At 34.0% G+C, this 21,157-nt stretch overlaps 1 protein-coding gene across 25 annotated transcripts in view; it reads left to right on the top strand.

Moving 5' to 3' along the window:
• Nucleotides 1-21,157, top strand: part of DMD (dystrophin) — a 2,611,869-nt gene that overhangs the window by 1,279,826 nt on the left and 1,310,886 nt on the right. For all 25 annotated transcript variants that reach the window (XM_021079543.2, XM_085006422.1, XM_085006420.1 and 22 more), the window contains 1 exon segment: nucleotides 8,954-9,124. In XM_021079543.2, the coding sequence (XP_020935202.1) occupies nucleotides 8,954-9,124 (171 nt within the window).

Below are 21,157 nucleotides of genomic sequence, written 5' to 3'. Positions count from 1 at the left end.
ATATATTCCAAGAGATAATAACCGAAAACTTCCCTAACATGGGAAAGGAACCACTCACTTAAATCCAGGAAGCACAACGAGTACCATATAAAATAAACCCAAGGAGGAATACAGTGAGACACATATTAATCAAACTGACCAAAATTAAAGACAATGAGAAAATGTTGAAAGCAGCTAGGGAAAAGAAACAAGTAACATACAAGGGAACCCCAATAAGGTTATTGGCAGATTTTTCAGCAGAAACTCTGCAGGCCAGAAGGGAGTGGCATGACATACTTAATGTGATGAAAGGGAAGAAACCTCCAACCAAGATTACTCTACCCAGCAAGGCTCTAATTCAGATTTGAAGGAGAAATCCAAAGCTTCACAGATAAGAAAGAGCTGAGAGAATCCAGCAACACTAAACCAGCCTTACAACAAATACTAAAGGAAATTCTCTAGACAGAAAAGAAAAGGCTGCAAACAGAAACCAAACACCACAAAATGACAAGTCTCACCAGTAAAGGTATATATACAGTAAAGATACAAAATCATCCCCACACAATATGCCACCAAAATCAGAAATCGTGAGAAGAGGTGGGTACAAATGCAGGACACTGGAGATGCAGTTGCAATTAAGAGATCAACAACTTAAAACAATCTCTTACATGTATAGACTCATATCAAAACTGCAGAGAGTTCCCATCGTGGCTCAGTGGTTAATGAATCTGAATAGGAACCATGAGGTTGCAGGTTCAAACCCTGGCCTTGCTCAGTGGGTTGAGGTTCCAGCATTGCCGTGAGCTGTGGTGTATGTTGCAGATGCAGCTCAGATCCCGTACAGCTGTGGCTGTGGTGTAGGGCAGTGGCTACAGCTCCAAATAGACGCCCTAGCCTGGGAACCTCCATATACATAGGAGCAGCCCTAGAAATGGCAAAAAGACAAAAACAAAACAAACAAACAAAAAAAAACTTCAGAATAACTGCAAACCAAAAATCTACAATTGATAGACAAACAAATAAGAAAAATCTACTCAGATACAACACTAAAGATAGTCATCAAACCACAAGAGGAGAGAACAAGAGAAGAAGGGAAGAGAAAAGAACAACAAAAACAAATCCAAACCAATTAATAAAACGACAATAAGAACATATGTATCAGTAATTACCTTAAATGTTAATGGACTAAACGCCCCAACCAAAAGACATAGACTGGCTGAATGCATACAAAAACCAGACCCATATATACACTGTCTTCAGGAGACCCATTTCACTTCTAGGGACACATACAAATTGAAAGTGAGAGTGAAAGAGAAAGTGAAAGAGAGATGGAAGAAAATATTCCATACAAAGGGAAATCAAAAGAGAGATGAAGTAGCAATACTCATATCAGACAAAATAGAACTTAAAATGAAGAATATTTTAAGGGACAAGGTAGGTAATTACATAATGATCAAAGGATCAATCCTCGAAGATATAATAATTTCAAATGTCGACACACCCAACATAGGTTCACCACAATATAAAAGGCAACTGCTAAGAACCTTAAAAGGAAAATTGACAATAACACAATCATAGTGGGGGACTTTAACACCCCACTTACAGCAATGGACAGATCATCCAGACAGAAAATCGATAAGGAAACGCAGGCCCCGAATGAAGCATTAGACCAGATGGACTTAATAGATATTTATAGGACATTCCAAGCAAAAACAACAGAATACACATTTTTCTCAAGTTCACATGGAACATTCTCTAGAATTGATCACATCCTGGGCTACATCTCCAACCTTGGTAACTTTAAGAAAATTGAAATCATATCAAGCACCTTTTCCAAACACAATGCTGTATGACTGGAAATCAACAAGAAAAAAAAACTGCAAAAAACACAAACACATGGAGACTCAACAACACACTACTAAACAACCAATGGATCACTGAAGAAATCAAAGAGGAAATTAAAAATTACCTAGAAGTAAATGACAACAAAGATATGACACTCCAGAACCTATGGGATGCAGCAAAAGCCATTCTAAGAGGAAAGCTTATAGCAGTAGAAGCCTGCCTCAGGAAACAAGAAAAAGCTCAAATAAACAACCTAATGTAACCTCTAAAGAAACTACAGAGAGAACAGACAAGACCTAAAGTTAGCAGAAGGAAAGAAATCATAAAGACCAGAGCATAAATCAATGAAATAGAAAGGAAAAAAACGACAGAAAAGACCAATGAAAAGAAAAGCTGGTTCTTTGAAAAAATCAACAAATTTGATAAATACTTAGCCAGACGTATCAAGAAAAAACAGAAAGGACTGCAATCAATAAAATTAGAAATGAAAAAGGAGAAGTAACAATGGACATCACAGAAATGCAAAGGATCCTAAGAGACTGCTGCATGCAACTATTCGCCAGTAACATGGAAAACAAAGAATAAATGGACAAATTCTCAGAAAAATACAATCTTACAAGACTAAACCAAGATGAAATAGAAATGATGAATGGACCAAACACAAGTACTTAAATTGAAACTGTGTTTAAAAAACTTCCAACAAACAAAAGTCCAGGACCAGATGGCTTCACAGGCGAATTCTATCAAACATTTAGAGAAGAGCAACACCTATCCTTCTGAAACTACTCTAAAAAAATCACAGAGGAAGGGATATTCCCAAACTCATTCTATGAGGCCACCATCACCGTGATACCAAAACCAGACAGAGATACCACAAAAAAAAGAGAACTATAGGCCACTTTCACTGATGAACATAGATACAAAAATCCTCAACATAATGCTAGCAAACCGCATCCAACAATACATTAAAAGGATTGTACATCATGATCAAGTGATATTTATCCCAGGGATGCAAGGCTTCTTCAATATCTGCAAATCCATCAGTGTGATACACCACATTAACAAACTGAAGAAGAAAAAACATATGATCCTCTCAATAGATGCAGAAAGAGCCTTTGACAAAATCCAACACCCATTTCTGATAAAAACCCTTCAGAAAGTGGGCACAGAGGGAACCTAGCTCAACATAATCAAGGCCATATGTGACAAACCCAGAGTGAACATCATTGTCAATGGTGAAAAACTGAAAGAATTCCTTCTGATATCACAAACAAGACAAGGATGTCTTTTCTTCAACATATTTTGGAAGTCCTAGCCACAGCAATCAGAGAAGTAAAAGAAATAAAAGGAATCCAATTTGGAAAGGAAGAAGTAAAACTATCACGACTTGCAGATGACATGATATTATACCTAGAGAATCCTAAACTCTACCAGAAAACTGTCAGAGCTCATCCATGAATTTGGCAAAGTTGCAGAATACAAAATTAATACACAGAAATCAAAATGGCATTTCTATATACTAACAACAAAAGATCAGAGAGAGAAATTAGGGAAGCAATGCCGTTTACCATCACATCCAAAAGAATAAAATACCTAGGAGTAAACGTGCCTAAAGAGCCAAAGACCTCTACTCTGAAAACTATAAGACACTGATAAATGAAGTCACAGATGACACAAACAGATGGAACGACATGACATGCTCTTGGATTGGAAGAGTCAATATTATCAAAATGATTATACTACCTAAGGCAATCTACAGATTCAATGCAATCCCTATCAAAGTACCAAGGATGTATTTCACAGAACTCAAAATATTTTCAAGTTTGTTTGGAAAAGACCAAAAGACCCAGAATAGCTAAAGACCTCCTGAAAAAGAAAAATGGAGCTGGAGGAATCAGGCTCCCTGATTTTAGACTATACTACAAAGCAACAGTCATCAAAACCATATGGTACTGGCACAAAGACAGACATATACATCAGTGGAATAGGAGAGAAAGCCCAGAATTCAACCCACCCACCTACAGCCAACTCATCCTTGACAAAGGAGGCAAGGATATACAATGGAGCAGAGATAGCCCGTTGAATAAATGGTGCTGGGAAAATTGGACAGCCACATGGAAAATAATGAAATTAGAACACTCCCTAACACCATACGCAAAAATAAACTCCAAATGGATTAAAGACCTAGATATAAGACCAGACAGTATAAACCTCTTAGAGGAAAACATAGGCCAAACCGTCTCTGACATAAACTACAGCAACATCTTCTCAGATCCACCTCTCAGAGTATTGATGGGGTTATCAAAAAATGGGCAGAAGATCTAAACAGACACTTCTCCAAAGAAGACATGCAGATGGCCAAAAAACACATGAAAAAATGTTCAACATCACTCATTCTAGAGAAATTCAAATCAAAACCACACTGAGGTACCACCTTACACCAGCCAGAATGGCCATCATCAAAAAGTCTACAAACAATAAGTGCTGGAGAGGGTGTAGAGAAAAAGGAACCCTGTTACACTGTTGGTGGGATTGTAAATTGGTGCAACCACTGTGGAAAGCAGGATGGAGATTCCTCAGAAAACTAAAAATAGAACTACCATTTGATCCAGCAATCCCACTCCTGGGCATTTATCCAGAGAAAACCATGACTGGAAAAGACACATGTACTCCAGTGTTCATTGCAGCACTATTTTCAGTAGCCAAGACATGGAAACAACCTAAATGTCCATTGACAGAGGAGTGGATCAAGAAGAGGTGGTACATATATACAATGGAATATTACTCAGCCATTAAAAGGAAAGAAATAATGGCATTTTTAGCAACATGGATGGACCTAGAAATTATCATGCTAAGTGAAGTCAGCCATACAATGAGACACCAACATCATATGCTTTCACTGACATGTGAAATCTGAAAAAAGGACAGACTGAACTTCTTTGTAGAACAGATGCTGACTCACAAACATTGAAAAACTTATCATCTCTGGAGGAGATAGTTTGGGAGGGTGGGGGGATGTGCTTGGGTTATGAGATGGAAATCTTATAAAATTGGATTGTGATGATCATTATGCAACTACAGATGTGATAAATTCATTTGAATAAAAAAAAGAATACTAGTCAGCCATAAAAAAAGAACAAAAATAATGCCATTTTTAGCAACATGGATGGACTAGAGACTCTTATATTGAGTGAAGTAAGTCAAAAAGAGAAAGACAAATACCATATGATATCACTTCTATCTGGAATATAATATATGGCACAAATGAACCTTTCCAAAGAAAAGAAAATCTTGGACTTGGAGAATAGACTTGTGGTTGCCTCGGGGGGCAGGGTGGGATTGGGATGGATTGGGGGCCCAGGGTTAATGGATACAAACTGTTGCTTTTGGAATGGAGTAGCAATGAGATCCTGCTGTGTAGCACTGAGAACTATGTCTAGTCACTTATGACAGAGCATGATAATGTGAGAAAAAAGAATATATACGTGTATGTGTAACTGGGTCACCATGCTGTACAGTAGAAAAAAGATTGCATTGTGGAAATAACAATAAAAATTAAAAAAAAGAAATAGTAATTAATCGGTAATGATCTTTCCAGTCTACATTTTAAAAAATGTATAGGAGTTCCTGTCGTGGTGTAGTGGTTAACAAACCCTACTAGGAACCATGAGGTTGCAGGTTCGATCCCTTGCCTCTCTTGGTGGGTTAAGGATCTGGCATTGCCATGAGCTGTGGTGTAGGTCGCAGATGCAGCTTGGATCCTGTGTTGCTGTGGCTCTGTTGTAGGCCGGTGGGTACAGCTCTGTTTAGACCCCTAGCCTGGGAACCTCCATGTGCTGCTGGTGTGGCCCTAGAAAATAAAAAAATAAATTAAATTAAATAAAAAATAAAATAAAAAACATTAAAAATAAAAAATGTATAAAGCTCAGGGAGATTTTCATTGGTCTCTCAGATAATTCTAAAAGGTCTTTTTAACTTGCCCCTTCTTTTCATTGCATGTATTTATAATAACATGAAGGCTGATAATTTTATGAATATACCTACTTATATTTAGGTATAATAGAGTTGATACATTCTACATAGAAAGAGCTTTACTGAGACCAGTGGGGAGAAATGGACCTATTTTTAGGGCTCAGATTCTCAACTTTATTGAATATAACAACATCAATGAGAAAATTGTCACTTCATCTTAGACACAAATGTAAATGCTTTCCTATATGTTGAGACGTAGCCGTGCAGAGACATAATTCTAATATTTGACACAGAAAGTAGATTTAAGATATGTTTTGGAGATACAAATTGCAAATTACTTATCAGTGAGATAAAGCAAATTTTAGAATCAAATGAAAACCTGCTAGCAGCCATTCATATTAGTTGCTGGTCTTTTTGTTTTAAAAACATTCTAATTTGTATTTTACATGTTTTGAGTTAGAGTTTCCTTTTTCAAACATAAATTATTGTCTGGGCCTTTGCCTTGAAGAATTTGTACAGGTTTTTTTTTTTGCCTTTGCAAGTGTAAATTTAACATAAAATAATGTTGAATAAATCACTTAGAATTTAAAACAATAAAAATGACATTAGAAGACTGTCCTGAGTTGATTATTATTAAGAAGTGAATGATTCTCATGAAGACGTTAAGACCTACTAATCCATGAAAATTTGGAAGTATATGTTTATTTAACCATTTGGCACTTAGGAATATCATTAAAGCAAAATGAATGATTACTAAGAAATCATACTTAGCTTTAAAAGCATGACAGAATGCAGGAAAAATATAGGGCAGGCATTTATTTTTCAAATAAAGATTTAGAAACATTGGTGATAAAGGGACATGTGTAAATATAATGTTAAAAAATGTTAAGTCACATATTCCTTCTCAAAAAAATTTCCATATTTAAATATTACAAATGCCTTCAATGATGGGTTTTTTTTTTTTGATGAAATGAAACTAAGCATATCTTAAGACATTATTATTTTTATATAAACATACAAATCCTTCTTAGTAATATATATAATTGTATATATATATATATGTATATATATATATATATATATATATATAACTTTTTTGTATTAGACAGCTTAGGCTACCATAACAAAACACCATAGATTAGATGGCCTAAATGAGAATGTTTCATTTATCACAGTTCTGGAGGCTGAGAAGAAAGATCAGTATCAAGGTGTTAGTCTAGTAAGGACCTGCTTCCTGGCTTGCAGACAGTCATATTCTCACAGTGTTCACACATGGTGGATAAGGAGGGAGAGTGAGGAGAGGTGGAGAAAGGAAGGAGAGGATGAGAGGGATGGAGGGAAAGGTAGGGATATCTTTTTCTTCCTCTTCTAGTAGGGCCATAATCCTATCTGATTAGGGTCTCACCCTTATGACTTCATTTAACCTTAATTACTTTCTAAACACTCTGTATTCAGATACAATCGCATGGGTGCTGGGACTTCAACTTATTAATTTTGAGGGGGACTGCAGTTAAGTCTATGGCACTTTCTTAATACAATTATATTAGCTTGATTAATATCACCAACTTAGCTTAATTGTTCAATGAATGAAAATAAAAGAGTTTCTTATATCTAAATCTAATTTTATTGAGAGATATTATACCTAGTACCTTAGATATAATAATAATTACAGTTCCTTGTGTGGCTCCTGTATGCTTTAATTTGTATGACAATATATATACATAACAATACTCATTTCAGCCTCAAATGCTTATATGCAAAACGTCAATACTTGTACCAGCCTCACTTATATTTTTAAGTGTTCATGAAACGGTGATTGCTGAAACTTTCTACTGCAGGTGGCACTCTTTTAAATGTATCCCTTCACCAAAACAAAACAAAACCTGTAAAATTCAATTTTCCTTAAGATGGCAGTGCCTCCTGTTTTATTAAAACTCATTAGGCTGGATATAAACAAAATGGAACAAATAAAAATCAATAATGCATTAGCTCTAAGAAGATAGAATTTCTTTGAAATGATGAATCTAGAATTATTTTCTACAAATAATGCATAGAACAAATAGCTATACATAGAAGCATACTATAGATATATATTTTTTTTCTTCTGTACACAAAATCCTTGCACTCGAAAGGGCAAATATTTTCACTTCCGTGAAGGGAAGAGGAGAAAACCTGTAAAAAAAATTAATTTACAGTCTCAGCAAATAAACATTTTTAAAGTATATGCACACTTTTGTTAAAATACATTTCATTTAGTTTCAAATTTGTCTCAAAGTTTCAGGGTATGTTTTTCATTGCAGCATTTAAAATTCTTTAAACATATTTTCACTTTGTATTTTTTTTTTCATGCCTATGACTGGAATCTTATTTTGGTTGTAGAATATATTTATAGATATAGATATATCAGAAAGAGATTCTGGGCTTTTATTAAACCATCCAGCCAACTCACAAGATGTTGGCACATCAGGAAGAGTGGTAGAAAAACTCAAATTTGTTCATCCTCTGGTGAGAACATGGGAAAGTTTGACTTTGAGGGTCTTAGTTTTAAACATTGAGAACTGAAACATAGGATCAAGTCATGATTTTCTCTATCAATGGGAGTGAAATTTTTGTATTAAATTTTTGCCCCTGTTGGATGATAAATGTATATTTAGATACTTTAAAGGGGTAATGGCAATAAAATTGACTATTTTAGGTATTACACAAGTATTTTTGCATCTGGAGAGAAATAGTATACTTTGGATTCCTTACCAGGAAGGCCAAGTCTCATTCGTATATAGAGGATTATAAATATTCTTGCCCATCTCTTTAACAGATGACTGAAGCTTTTCTAAAAGAGATATGTCATATCTTCAGTTTGATTTATATCATTGTATTTAATTTAAAAATTTGGCTATAAATTTTTTTATATGAGAGAAATCATAGTAGCTTTTTTTTCTATCCTGTACAGAACACTATCTTTTGGAGAAAGGATCTCATCTGCACCGTGTTTATTCACTATTAATATTCAGAATGTATGTGTTTGTAAAATACTATTTTTTAAAAGTAAGAAAAGAGTTATTTTGAAATGACAGAAATATGAAAGTTCAAATCAAGTGGCTATAATTAAACTTGAATTGAAAAAGTAAACCAAAGTACATTTTCTTATTCTTTTCAGGTAACAGAAAGAAAGCAACAGTTGGAGAAATGCTTGAAATTGTCCCGCAAGATGCGAAAGGAAATGAATGTCTTGACAGAATGGCTGGCAGCTACAGATACGGAATTGACAAAGAGATCAGCAGTTGAAGGAATGCCTAGTAATTTGGATTCTGAAGTTGTCTGGGGAAAGGTAAAACCTGTATTACTGAAAGTTATTTTTAGCATACATGAAGACATGCGGTAATATGATTAAATGAAGAACTGTTAATGCACACTAATAGAATTGTAAATATTATCTTGCTTCAGTTACAGTAAAACCAGTGGGAAGCTTTAGTAAGATTCTCTACAAATCTTGGTTAGAATTAGGTAGGTTATGAATAAGTCCTTAAAAATATATACATTATTAGAAAGTCGGCCCAAAGATGAGATTCTTTGTCCTCTAGCTTGCCTAAGGCAGACAACTCAGATGGACTCCATAACCTTGAGGAGGGCAAGGATACAGAAACTGTGGACATTTGGGCTGGACAGATTCACAAGATCAGGTGAATGCTGATGTCATAATTATAAAAACGTCTCAAGGGGTCTCTTAGGCCACTATCATTTCTATAACCAAACAGCACAGGGTTTCCTTTAATCCTCTGCTGGCAAATTCTTGGTGTTTCTCTGACAGCCAATTAGACATTATTGCTCCCCACAATTTAAGGTCAAGGAACTCATAGCTTATTTTTTTTTCCAGTTGATATATTACTGGATTACTTTAAAGTGTGTTGATATAAATAGTTGATATTAATAATGTGTTTTCACTTTAAAGTTTGCCAAGCCATTGGGCACTTTGAAAAATAAAATCAAAGCATATTCTGCCCCCTCATGTTTTTAAACTAACAAACACATGCCTGTGTTAATTAGGTATGTAAGAGATCTGCACTTTATTTTTAATTCAACAAATATTATAAATTATCCAAATTTGGGAAATTTTAATTGCATTATTTAAAAACTTAGTCATACAATGATTTTAATTGCATTATTTAAAAACTTAGTCATACAATGAGACTAAGACTGAAAACTGATTTTCTTTATGTAGAGTTGGAGGACATATCTCAAGTTGATGTAAAATATTGTTACATACAATTTTTTTCAAATAAATAGTAGGGAATGGATTTCTTTTTCTCCCCATTCAGAATAAATATATTGTTAGAGATAAGACATTGACTTGCAGTTATTAGTCCAGGATCATATGTGTTGTGAGATTATTAGATTAGCCAGTGTACAGAGGGTAAAGGTTAAAAATTACATTGGCCTTACTTTTTTTCCTTATCACCCAAACAACTAATATATTTCTGTGTGATAATTCAGTTTGAATCAATGACAATCATGCATTTAGGTTCAGGCTTGGCTACTATAAGAAATAAGCCAAAAATAGCATGTCTCTGAGAAGATAGAGGGTTATTTCTATCTCACATAATGTAGATAGTTCTGATTAGGGGATGTAGATTTGCTCCACAAAATTCATGCAAGACTGAGATCCCTTTCATTTCATTGTTCTTTAGTCCTCTGTATATTTGTATTCTCACCATAAAACATGCTCAATTCCAACACACCTCACTCCTAGTGCACAAAAGGTAGGGAAAAACGGAAATAGAGGACAACTGTCTCTCTCTCAAAGATGTATCATGAAAGCTCCATGCATTGTTTCTGTTCATATTCTATCTGTCACATCTTAATCACATGATATCTAGGCTTCAGAGAGGAGAACAAAGATGGTCTCTATCTAGATGTCTAGCCAATGTGTCCTGCTGAAATGATGAGCAGGTCTTCTACTAAAACGAAGAAAGGAAGAATTCATTCTAGGGGACAGATAGCAATTTTGTTCAGAGCAGTTATCACGTTTGCCTTTCCATCCTAAGATATAGAGAAAAACCTGCATGATGTCTGCCTCTCTCCCCACCACACGCACTGTATGCACACACACACACACACACACACACACACAAACACACGACCTACTGCTGGCAATTTCTACTAAAAGCACTCATGAAAAAAAAAGCCCCCCTCAAATGTATTATATATTAAAATATGAAATGTAGTAGAACATCCATGGGGCGAGTAGTAGTACATATAGAGGATTCATGAAAATGATCCAGGCTTCATTCTGCCATCCTCCCCTTAGTGGTATAGAAAATATATTTGATTGTTCATATCCATTTTAATAATGTATTAGTTTTCTAGGCTGCCTGACAAAGTACCTCAGAGTTGAACAAATGAACGAATGAGGTTTATTTTCTCATAGTTCTGGAGGCTGGAAACCTAAGATCAAGACTTTGGTACTTTTTTTTTTTTTAATAAGGCCTCTCTCCATGTCTTGTAAATAGCTGTCTTCATATGATCTTCCCTGTGTACATGTCTGTTTCCCAATTTCTCCCATAAGGACACCAGTCATATTGGATTAGAATCTACCCAATGACATTTTTAAAATTAATTACTTCTTTAAATGCTCTATTTGTAACTAGGGTCACATCCTGAAGTACTGGGGGATAGGATTTCATCATATGAATGTTGAGGAGACACAATTCAGCCCATACCATTAGGGTAGCATTATAAATATAATGCGGAATGCTAGCATAATGGTGCACAAAGGAATAGAGCTATACATGAAGGAAATGTGAACAATTCTGAAAGTAATTTGTAACTGACTGAGGTGAAACTACAACAGTATGCCACGTATGAACTCAATTCCAGTCTCCATAAGGTCACTGAATATGTCACCTAAAGAGATATTTTTGCCTTAGCCTCACCATAAAATCATTAAAATATTATAAGATAATGAACTTGGCAAGGTTTCTAGATTATCCTTGTCATATTTGAAAGCTTGAGTAGTCTGGGCACATCTCAGCTTATTGAGTCTATCTAGAAAATATTTTCTTTAAAACAATGGAGCAAAACTAATTTGAGATCCAACATGAACAAAGTATAGAAAGTTGGCATGTTTCTTTGTCTATATGATAATTTATCACTCCTTGGATTTTTGAAATCCTAAGCTGCTAATGATATGCTTTAAGACCCCCAGTGGCTAAATGAAAAGGGTACACATTTACATCTAAATTACATAGTTTTTAATTAACTCATTTTGAAGGTGCTGAAGCTTTTTCAAAAATCACAATCATGTAATAATAACATGTGGCCTATAAATATAAAACAGTCACATTTGTAATAGTGATTCTACTTTCTTAAAATGAAAAAAAAATCACTCTTGTACATGAAACCCCATGAATCCTTAGTCCATTCTCATTTCACATGCTTTCTTGGTAGATGGAGAACTAAACTCCAACTTTTAGTCTCACTCGCTGTTTCCAAAGATAAATGTCAGATCATTCCCAAAACAAATTCATTTATTTATTTTTGGGGTTTTTTGAAGTATAAGCGACATATAACATTCTATTAGTTTAAGATATACAGCATAAATATTTGACATTTGTATACATTATGAAATGATTACCATAATAAGTCTCAGTACCACTGTCACCATGAAGAGCTACACAATTTTTTTTTGTTTTTCCTGTGATGAGAACTTTTAACCTTTACTTTCTTGGCAACTTAAAAATTTGTAATATAGGAGTTCCCATCGTGGCGCAGTGGTTGACGAATCTGACTAGGAACCATGAGGTTGCAGGTTCGATCCCTGACCTTGCTCAGTGGGTTAAGGATCCAGTGTTGCCGTGAGCTGTGGTGTAGGTTGCAGACGTGGCTCATATCTGGTGTTGCTGTGGCGTAGGCCGGCTGCTACAGCTCCGATTAGACCCCTAGTCTGGGAACCTCCATATGCCACGGGAGAGGCCCTAGAAAAGGCAAAAAGTCAAAAAAAATTGTAATATAATTTTATCAACTATAATCACCATCCTGTATGTTATACCCTTGTGGTGTAGTTGATAGTTAAAAGTTTGTTCCTCTTTTTTTCATTTCCTAAATTAATTTTTTTTTTTTTTACTAATGCAGTCAGTTGTACAAGCTTATAGAAAACCAGCCATTTTTTTTCCCACTTCATTTGTCATCAGCAGCAATAAAAACCCCAAGACTGGAATGTTTCTAGCAGCATTTTGATGCTGCAATAGGTGGAGAAAACAACCCAAATTTTTTTTTTTTTTTTTTTTTTTTTTGTATTTTAGAAGCCATTGGTGTTTTTCTTCCAGTGTTATTGAGATATAAATTGACATACATCACTGTAAAAGCCTAAGGTGTACCACATAATGATTCGAATTAGGTACATCATGAAATGATTACCGCAATAATCAATGAACATCCATCATCCCATATGTAAACAACAGGAACATTTTTCCTTGTAATGAGAAATCTTAGGATTGACTCTCTTAATGACCTTCATGTATAATATACAGCAGTGTTAATTATAGTAACCATTCTGTGCACTACATCCCTCATATTTATGTTAAAACTAAAAGTTTGTACCTTCTTTTGACCACTTTCATCCAGTTCCCCTCCGCCATCATCATTCTGGTAATCATAAATCTGATTTGTTTTTAAAGTTTGATTGACCTACAACACTATGTTAGTTTCTGGTATACAACATATTGATTTAGCATTTCTATACATTAGAAAATGATCACCATGAAGTCTAGTTACCATCTATCATTATACAAAAATATTGCATTTTTTTTGCTATATTGCATATACTGTATATTTCATACCTGTAACTCATTTATTTTATAACCGCAAGTTTGCACCTCTTAATCTCCTTTTCCTATCTTGCCCCCTCCTCTGGCAACCATGTGTTTGTTCTCTGTACCTATGACTCTTTCTATTTTGTCATATTTGTTCATTCATTTTGTTTTTTCGATTCCACGTATAATCGAAGTGTACGGTATTTGTCTTTGTACCTCTTGCACAACTCCTTTACCAGTTTCTCCCACACCCCAAAACATCTCTCCTCTGGCCACTGCCAATCTATTCTGTGTATTTGTGCATTTTGTTTGTTCTGTTTTTTATATTCCACACATGTGAAGTTATATGATATTTGTCATTCTTTGACTTATTTCATTTCACATCATACCCTCAAGGTCCATCCATGTTGTAGCAAATAGCAAGATTTTGTTCTCTTTTATGGCTGATTAGTATTCCATTGTATATTTGCGTGCGTTTGTGTGTAGCACATCTTCTTTATCCATTCATACATCATTGGACACTTAGGTTGTTTTTATATCTTGTCTATTGTAAATAGTACTGTAATTGACATAGAGATGCATATATCTTTTAGAATTAGAGTTTTCATTTTCTTTGGACAAATACCCAGAAGCAGAATTGCTGCATCATATGATAGTTTTATTTATTTATTTATGTTTTTATGTTTTTATGTATGTATGTATGTATGTATTTTGTCTTTTTAGGGCTGCACCCATGGCATATGGAGATTGCCATGCTATAGCTCGAATTAGAGCTGTAGCCACTGGCCTATGCCACAGCCACAGAAATGCCAGATCCGAGCTGCATCTGTGACCTACACCATAGCTCACGGCAATGCCGGATCCTTAACCCACTGAGCAAGGCCAGGGATCGAACCTCCTTCCCCATGGATGCCAGACAGATTTGTTTCTGCTGAGCCACGATGGGAACTCCAGTTAGTTTTAATTTAATTTTTTGGAGGCACTTACATTCCACAGTGGCTGCACCAATTTATATTCCCAGCCATAGTGCATGAAGGTTTCCTTTTCTTTTTATCCTTGTCACCACTTATTATTTCTTGTCATTTTTATAATAGCCATTATGACAACTGTGAGGGGTATCTTATTGTGGGGATTTACATTTCTCTGATGAGTAATAATAGTGAGCATCTCCCCATGTTCCTCTTGACCATCTGTATGTGTCCTTTGGAAAAAAATATCTATTCATATCCTCTGCTTAGTTTTTTATCAGGATGTTTTTTCTTAATGAATTTTATAAGTTCTTTCCATGTTTTAGACATTATGATTTGCAAATATCTTCTCCCATTCAGTAGATTTCCACTTCATTTTGATGATGGTTTCCTTTGCTGTGTGGAAGCTTTTTGGTTTGATGTAGTCTAATTGTTTATTTTTGCTTCTGTTGTCACTCATTTTAGAATCAAAAACACACACACACAAAAATCTCCAAGACTTATTTCCAGAAGCTTTCCATATTTTTATGGCTTCTGGTCTTACATTCAAAGCTTTAATCCACTTTGAGTTAAATTTTATGTATGGCGAAAGATAATGGTCCAGGTTTATTCTTCCACATGCTGTTGTCCAGTTTTCCCAACACCATTAATTTAAGAGACTATCATTTCCTCATTGTATACTCATGGCTCCTTTCTCATAGATTAATTGGTCATATATACACGGGTTTATTTATGGGCTCCCTATTATACTTCATTGATATATATATATTTTTTATGCCAAAACCATACTGTTTAATTATTATAGCTTTGATATATAATTTTAAATCAGGGAGTATGATGCCTTCAACTATATTCTTCTTTCTCAAAATTGCTTTATGTATTCAAAACAGACAAAATCTGTGATTCTATACAAACTCAGAGATTGTTTCTTGTATTTCTGGGAAAAATGTCATTGGGATTTTGATAGCAATTACCTTGAAACTGCAGATTGCTTTGGGTAACATTAATTCTTCCAATCCATGAGTATGGGATATCGTTCCATTTATTTGTATTTTGTTCAGTTTTTTTTCATGTGTCTTACAGGTTTTAGTGTACAGGGTTTTTTTTTTTTTTCTTTTTCTTTTTCTTTATTCTTTCTTTTTTAAGGCTGTATCTGTGGCATATGGAAGTTTGCAGGCTAGGATTGAATTGAAGCTATGGCTGCTAGCCTACACCACAGGCACAGCAATGCCAGATATGAGCCACATCTGTGACCTACACTACAGCTCACGGCATTGTCAGATATTTAACCAACTGAGTGAGACCAGGGATTGAATCCGCATTCTTACGGATATTAATTGGATTCATCCACTGCACCACAACAGGAACTCCCTAGTGTATGGGTCTTTTAACTCCTTGATTAAATTTATTCCTAGGCACTCTATTTTTTCAACACTGTAAGTAGGTTTGTTTTCTTAATTTCTCTGATACTTTGTTGTTAGTGTATCACAGTACAATGGATTTTTGCATATTGATTTTGTACTCTGCTAATTTACTGAATTTATTTATTAGTTTTAAAAGTTTTTTGGTGGAGTCTTTAGGATTTTGTATATATAAAGTCATATTGTCCACAAATGGTGACAGTTTTATTTCTTTATTTCCAATGTGGATGCCTTTTATTTCTTTTTCCATGCTTAATTGCTCAGATGAGTGTTTGTAATACTATGTTGAATAAAAGTGGGGAGAGTGGACAACCTTGGATGGTTCTTGATCTTAAGGGAAAATCTTTCAGTTTTCTTCATTATGATGTTAGCTGTAGCCTTGTAAAAAATGGCCTTTATTATGTTGGTGTACATATTCCCTATACCCACTTTGTTGAGAATTTTTATTATAAATGGTTGTTGAATTTGGTCATATACTTTTTCTGTATCTATTGAGATAATAATATAATTTTTATACTTTATTTTGTTGACATGGTGTATCATAATGATTGATTTGTAGAGGTTGAACCTTTAGCTCATACCTGAATAAATCCCACTTCATCAAGATGTAATCTTGAATCCATTTGCTAATATTTAGTTGAAAATTTTTCTGTCTATTTTCATCAGGGATATGGCCTGTAATTTTCTCCTTTTGTGTTGTCCTTCTCTGGTTTTGGTATTAGGGTAATGCTAGCCTCATTTTAAAATGAGATCAGGAGTACTTGCTTCTATACATTTTTTTAAGAAGAGCTTGAGAAGGGAGAGATTAAATATTCTTTGAATATTTGATGGAATGCATTGGGGAAATTGTCTGGTCCTGGACTTTTGTTTGTTGAGTGTTCTTTGATTACTTATTCAATCTCTTTACTAGTAACTGGTCTATTCATACTATTTCTTTGCGATTCAGTCTAGGAAGATAGTATGTTTCTGAGAATGTATTCATTTCTTCTCAGTTGTCCAATTTGTTGGCATATAATTGTTCATAATAGTCTCTTATGATCCTTCATATTTGTTTGGTATATGTTGTAATTTATCCTCTTTCATTTCTGGTCTTACTTATTTGAGTCCTGTCATCATTTTTAATTACTGGGTCTACCTAAAGCATTGTCCATCTTATTTATCTTTCCAAAGAACAAGTTCTTAGTTTCATTGATTTTTTTTAACTCAATGGATTTTATTACCTTTATAATTGTACAACAGTCATCACAACCAAATTGTATAGCATTTCCATCCCAAACCCTGAGCCCATCCCTCCACCCCCAACCTGTCTCCTTTGGAAACTAAGTATTTCAAAGTCTGTGAGTCAGTATCTGTTCTGCAAAGAAGTTCATTGTATCTTTTTTTTTAGATTCCACATTTAAATGACAGCATATAACATTGTTGTCTCACTGTCTGAGTAACTTCACCTAGCATGATAATTTCTAGGTCCATATATGTTGCTGCAAATGCCATTATTTCATTCCTTTTCATGGCTGAGTAATATTCTATGTGTATATGTACCACATCTTCTTTATCCACTCCTCTGTTGATGGACATTTAGGTTGCTTCCATGTCTTGGCTATTGTATATGGTCCAGAAATGAACATTAGAGTACATGTATCTTTTTGAAATCATTATTTTCTCTGGATAGATCCCAGGAGTGGGGTTGCTAGATCATATGGTAATTCTATTTTTCATTTTTTGAGGAATCTCCATACTCTTTTCCATAGTGATTGCACCAATTTATGTTTCCACCAACAGTATAATAAGGTTCCTTTTCTCTACATCCTCTCCAGCACTTATTGTTTGTAGACTTTTTGATGATGGCCATTCTGGCTGGTGTAAGGTGGTACCTCATAGTGATTTTGATTTGCATTTCTATAATAATGAGTGATGTTGAACATCTTTTCATATATTTTTTGGCCATCTGCATGTCTTCTTTGGAGAAGTGTCTGTTTAGATCTTCTGCTCATTTTTTGATGGAGTTGTTGGCGTTTTTTGGTTACTGAGCTGCAGGTGTTAATAAATTTTGGAGATTGATCCCTTGTCAGTCACTTCATTTGCAAATATTTTCTTCCATTCTGTAGGTTGTCTTTTCATTTTTTTTAAGGATTCCTTTGCTGTGCAGAAACTTTTAAGTTTAATTAGGCCCAATTTGTTTATTTTTGTTTTTATTGTCATTACTCTAGGAGTCATTGATCTTTTATATTAACTTTTTGGTCTCTATTTCATTTATTTCTGCTACCATCATTATTATTTTTTTCCTTCTGCTAACTTTGGGCTTTGTTCTTCTTTTTCTATTTCATTTAGGTGTAAAATTAGATTATTTATTTGATATTTTTCTTGTTTCCTGAGGGAGGGTTTTGTTTCTATGACATTTGAACTTCTCTCTTAAAAGTACTTTTGCTGCATGCCATAGATTTTGGTGTGTTTTCTTTTTCATTTGTGTCAAGGTTTTTTTTTAAAATTTCTCCTTTGATCCATTGATTGTTCAGTAATATATTGTTTAATCTCCACATATTTGTGAATTTTCCAGTTTTCTTCTTGTAATTAATTTTGAGTTTCATACCATTGTGGTTGGAAAATATGCTTGATATGATTTTATTCTTAAATTTATTGAAACTTGTTTTTTTGTCTATCATATACTCTAACCTGTATAATGTTCCATGTTCACTTTAGAAGAATGAGAATTCTACGGCTTTTAGATGAAATTTAGTCAATCTAGACTGTGTTTTTTAAGGCCAGTGTTTTCTTATTTATTTTCTGTCCGGATGATCTAGACATTGATGCAAGCAAGGTGTTATTAAAATCTCCTACTCTTATTGTAGTGCTGTCAATTTCTCTCCTTCAGTCTGTTAATATGTACTACATATTATATTGGGTGCATATATATTTACAAATCTTATATCTTCTTTCTGGATTGACCCCCTTATCATTATGTAGTGCTCATCTTTGTCTTTTATTGTAATCTATTTTAAAGTCTATTTTGTCATACACACGTACACACGCACACACACACACTACAGATTCCTTTTAGTTTCCACTTGCATGAAACATCCTTTTCCAAACTTTTACTTTTAGTCTACTGTGTTCTTACATCTAAATTGAGTCTCTTTTAAGCAACATATCGAGTCTTTTTTTTTTTTTTTTTTTTTGAGCCATTCTGTATCTTTTGATTGGAGCATTTGGTTCATTGCCATTTAAAGTAATTATGGGTAAGTATGTGCTTTCTGCCATTTTGCTAATTGTTTTATGGTTTTTTATGTAGTTCTTTTTTGTTCCTTTCTTCTTTTGCTTTCCTCCATTATGGTTTGATGACTTTATATAGTGCTTGGGTTAGATTTCTTTCTCATTATCTTTTGTATATCTACTATAGATTTTTGCTTTTAGGTTACTTTGAGACTCACATGTAACAGCGTAATATTTTATATTGTGTAAATATATCTTTGTATAATAAATATATATATATATTGTGTAAATGTATTATATATACACACAAACACATACATATATACATACATATATATAATATCATGCCACTCCTTCCTGGCCTGCAAAGTTTCTTCTGAGAAATCTGCTGATAGTCTTATGGGACTTCTGTTGTACACAACAAATTGTTTTTCTCTGGATGCTTTTAAGATTCTTTAACTTTTGTCATTTTAATTATACTGTCTTGGCATGAGTCTGTTTGGATTCAACTTATTTGCAACTCTGATTTGGACTTCCTGGATCTAGTTGTCTGTTTCCTTCCTCAGGTTAGGGAACTTTTCAGCCACTATTTTTTCAAGTAAATTTTCTACCCCTTTTTTTCTCTTTTCCTTCCAGATCCTTAAAATGCAATTTTTTTTCTACTTGATGTTTCCCTATAAGTCTCTTAAAGTGTTTTCACTTTTTAAAATACTTTTTTTTTTTTTTTTTTTTTTTTTTTGCTGCTCTGTTTGGGTGAGTTCCCACTGCCCTAATTATTTCCATTGATTCTTTGTTCTGCTTCTTCTGGTTTTCTATTGAACTCCTCTAGCTTATTTTTAAGTTCAGTTATTGTAATCTTAAGCTATTTGACTTCTTTTTGCCACTTTCTCACATTTTCTGTCTCTGTTGAAGTTCTCCCTGTACTCATCCATTCTTCTCCTGAGTACAGTGAGCAATTTTTTTTTTTACCATCATTTTGAAATCTTTATCAGGGAAATTATTTATCTCTATTTCCTTAAGGCTTTTTTTTTCTCCCCTGTGGTTTTACTTGTTCTTTTGTTTGGAACCTATTCCCTTGTCTCCTCATTTTATTTGACTCTGTGTTTGTTTCTATTTATTAGTGAAACGGCTCTCTTAGACCCGTAGGAGTGTTCATATGTAGGGGATGAACCTGGTTGCTAATCTTGCCCTAACTCTTAGTTATCAATTGCCAAAAGGACAGGGGAAGTATTTGTTTTGTTAACTGGTTTTTCTCATACACATGATATTTTCTGACCCACAGTACATACCCAATAAATATCTCTTCAATAAAATAAATTATAATTTGAGAGACAAAAATTAAAACAAATGCAAAAGCAGAAAGAAAATTATTTTATTTGCTTTCAAAATTATGCAAGTTTTAGAAAAAAATGGAATCATCTGATCAAATGCTCCCACTTTATAGATGAGAAAATAAAGTCTGATACACAGCAAATCCACAACTAGAATCCATCACTATCTCTGATTTTAAGGTATCTAAATCAACAAATAGGTATTCATCTTCCATAATGAGACTAAAATACAACATGGCTGTATTTGAAGTATACAATATATCCGTCCACATGAAAATAATAAAATTAAATTCCTATGTGCATTTACCACCTATTTTAGTCTGTAGCCTATTTCCACTGGTGTGATAATAGATTTTAAGCATTATTTTCTAATGTCTTAAAATAAGTTTGCTTAGTTGTATATAAATAAACCAATTCTGAATATCCCATTCTAGTCACAGTTTGTTTATAGTAGAAATATAACCATAGGGAGAAATATTTATGTAATTAAATATAAGTTTATATATCTCTGATAGTCATGATATTTGGAAACTATGAGCTTCAGCAAAGTTTAATATACATGATTTTCATGATTTTCTGATTTAACCACTAGCAGATATCTTTTATTCATAATTTAATTTCAGCAG

Source organism: Sus scrofa, chromosome X (assembly GCF_054392235.1).
Source record: "Sus scrofa isolate SSC_HxYL_T2T_F1_AM1 chromosome X, Sscrofa_HxYL_maternal_Yorkshire_Landrace_v2.0, whole genome shotgun sequence".
NCBI classification, from domain to species: domain Eukaryota; kingdom Metazoa; phylum Chordata; class Mammalia; order Artiodactyla; family Suidae; genus Sus; species Sus scrofa.
Note: the sequence above shows the minus strand (reverse complement) of the source record. Positions and strands in the feature narration are given on the sequence as shown.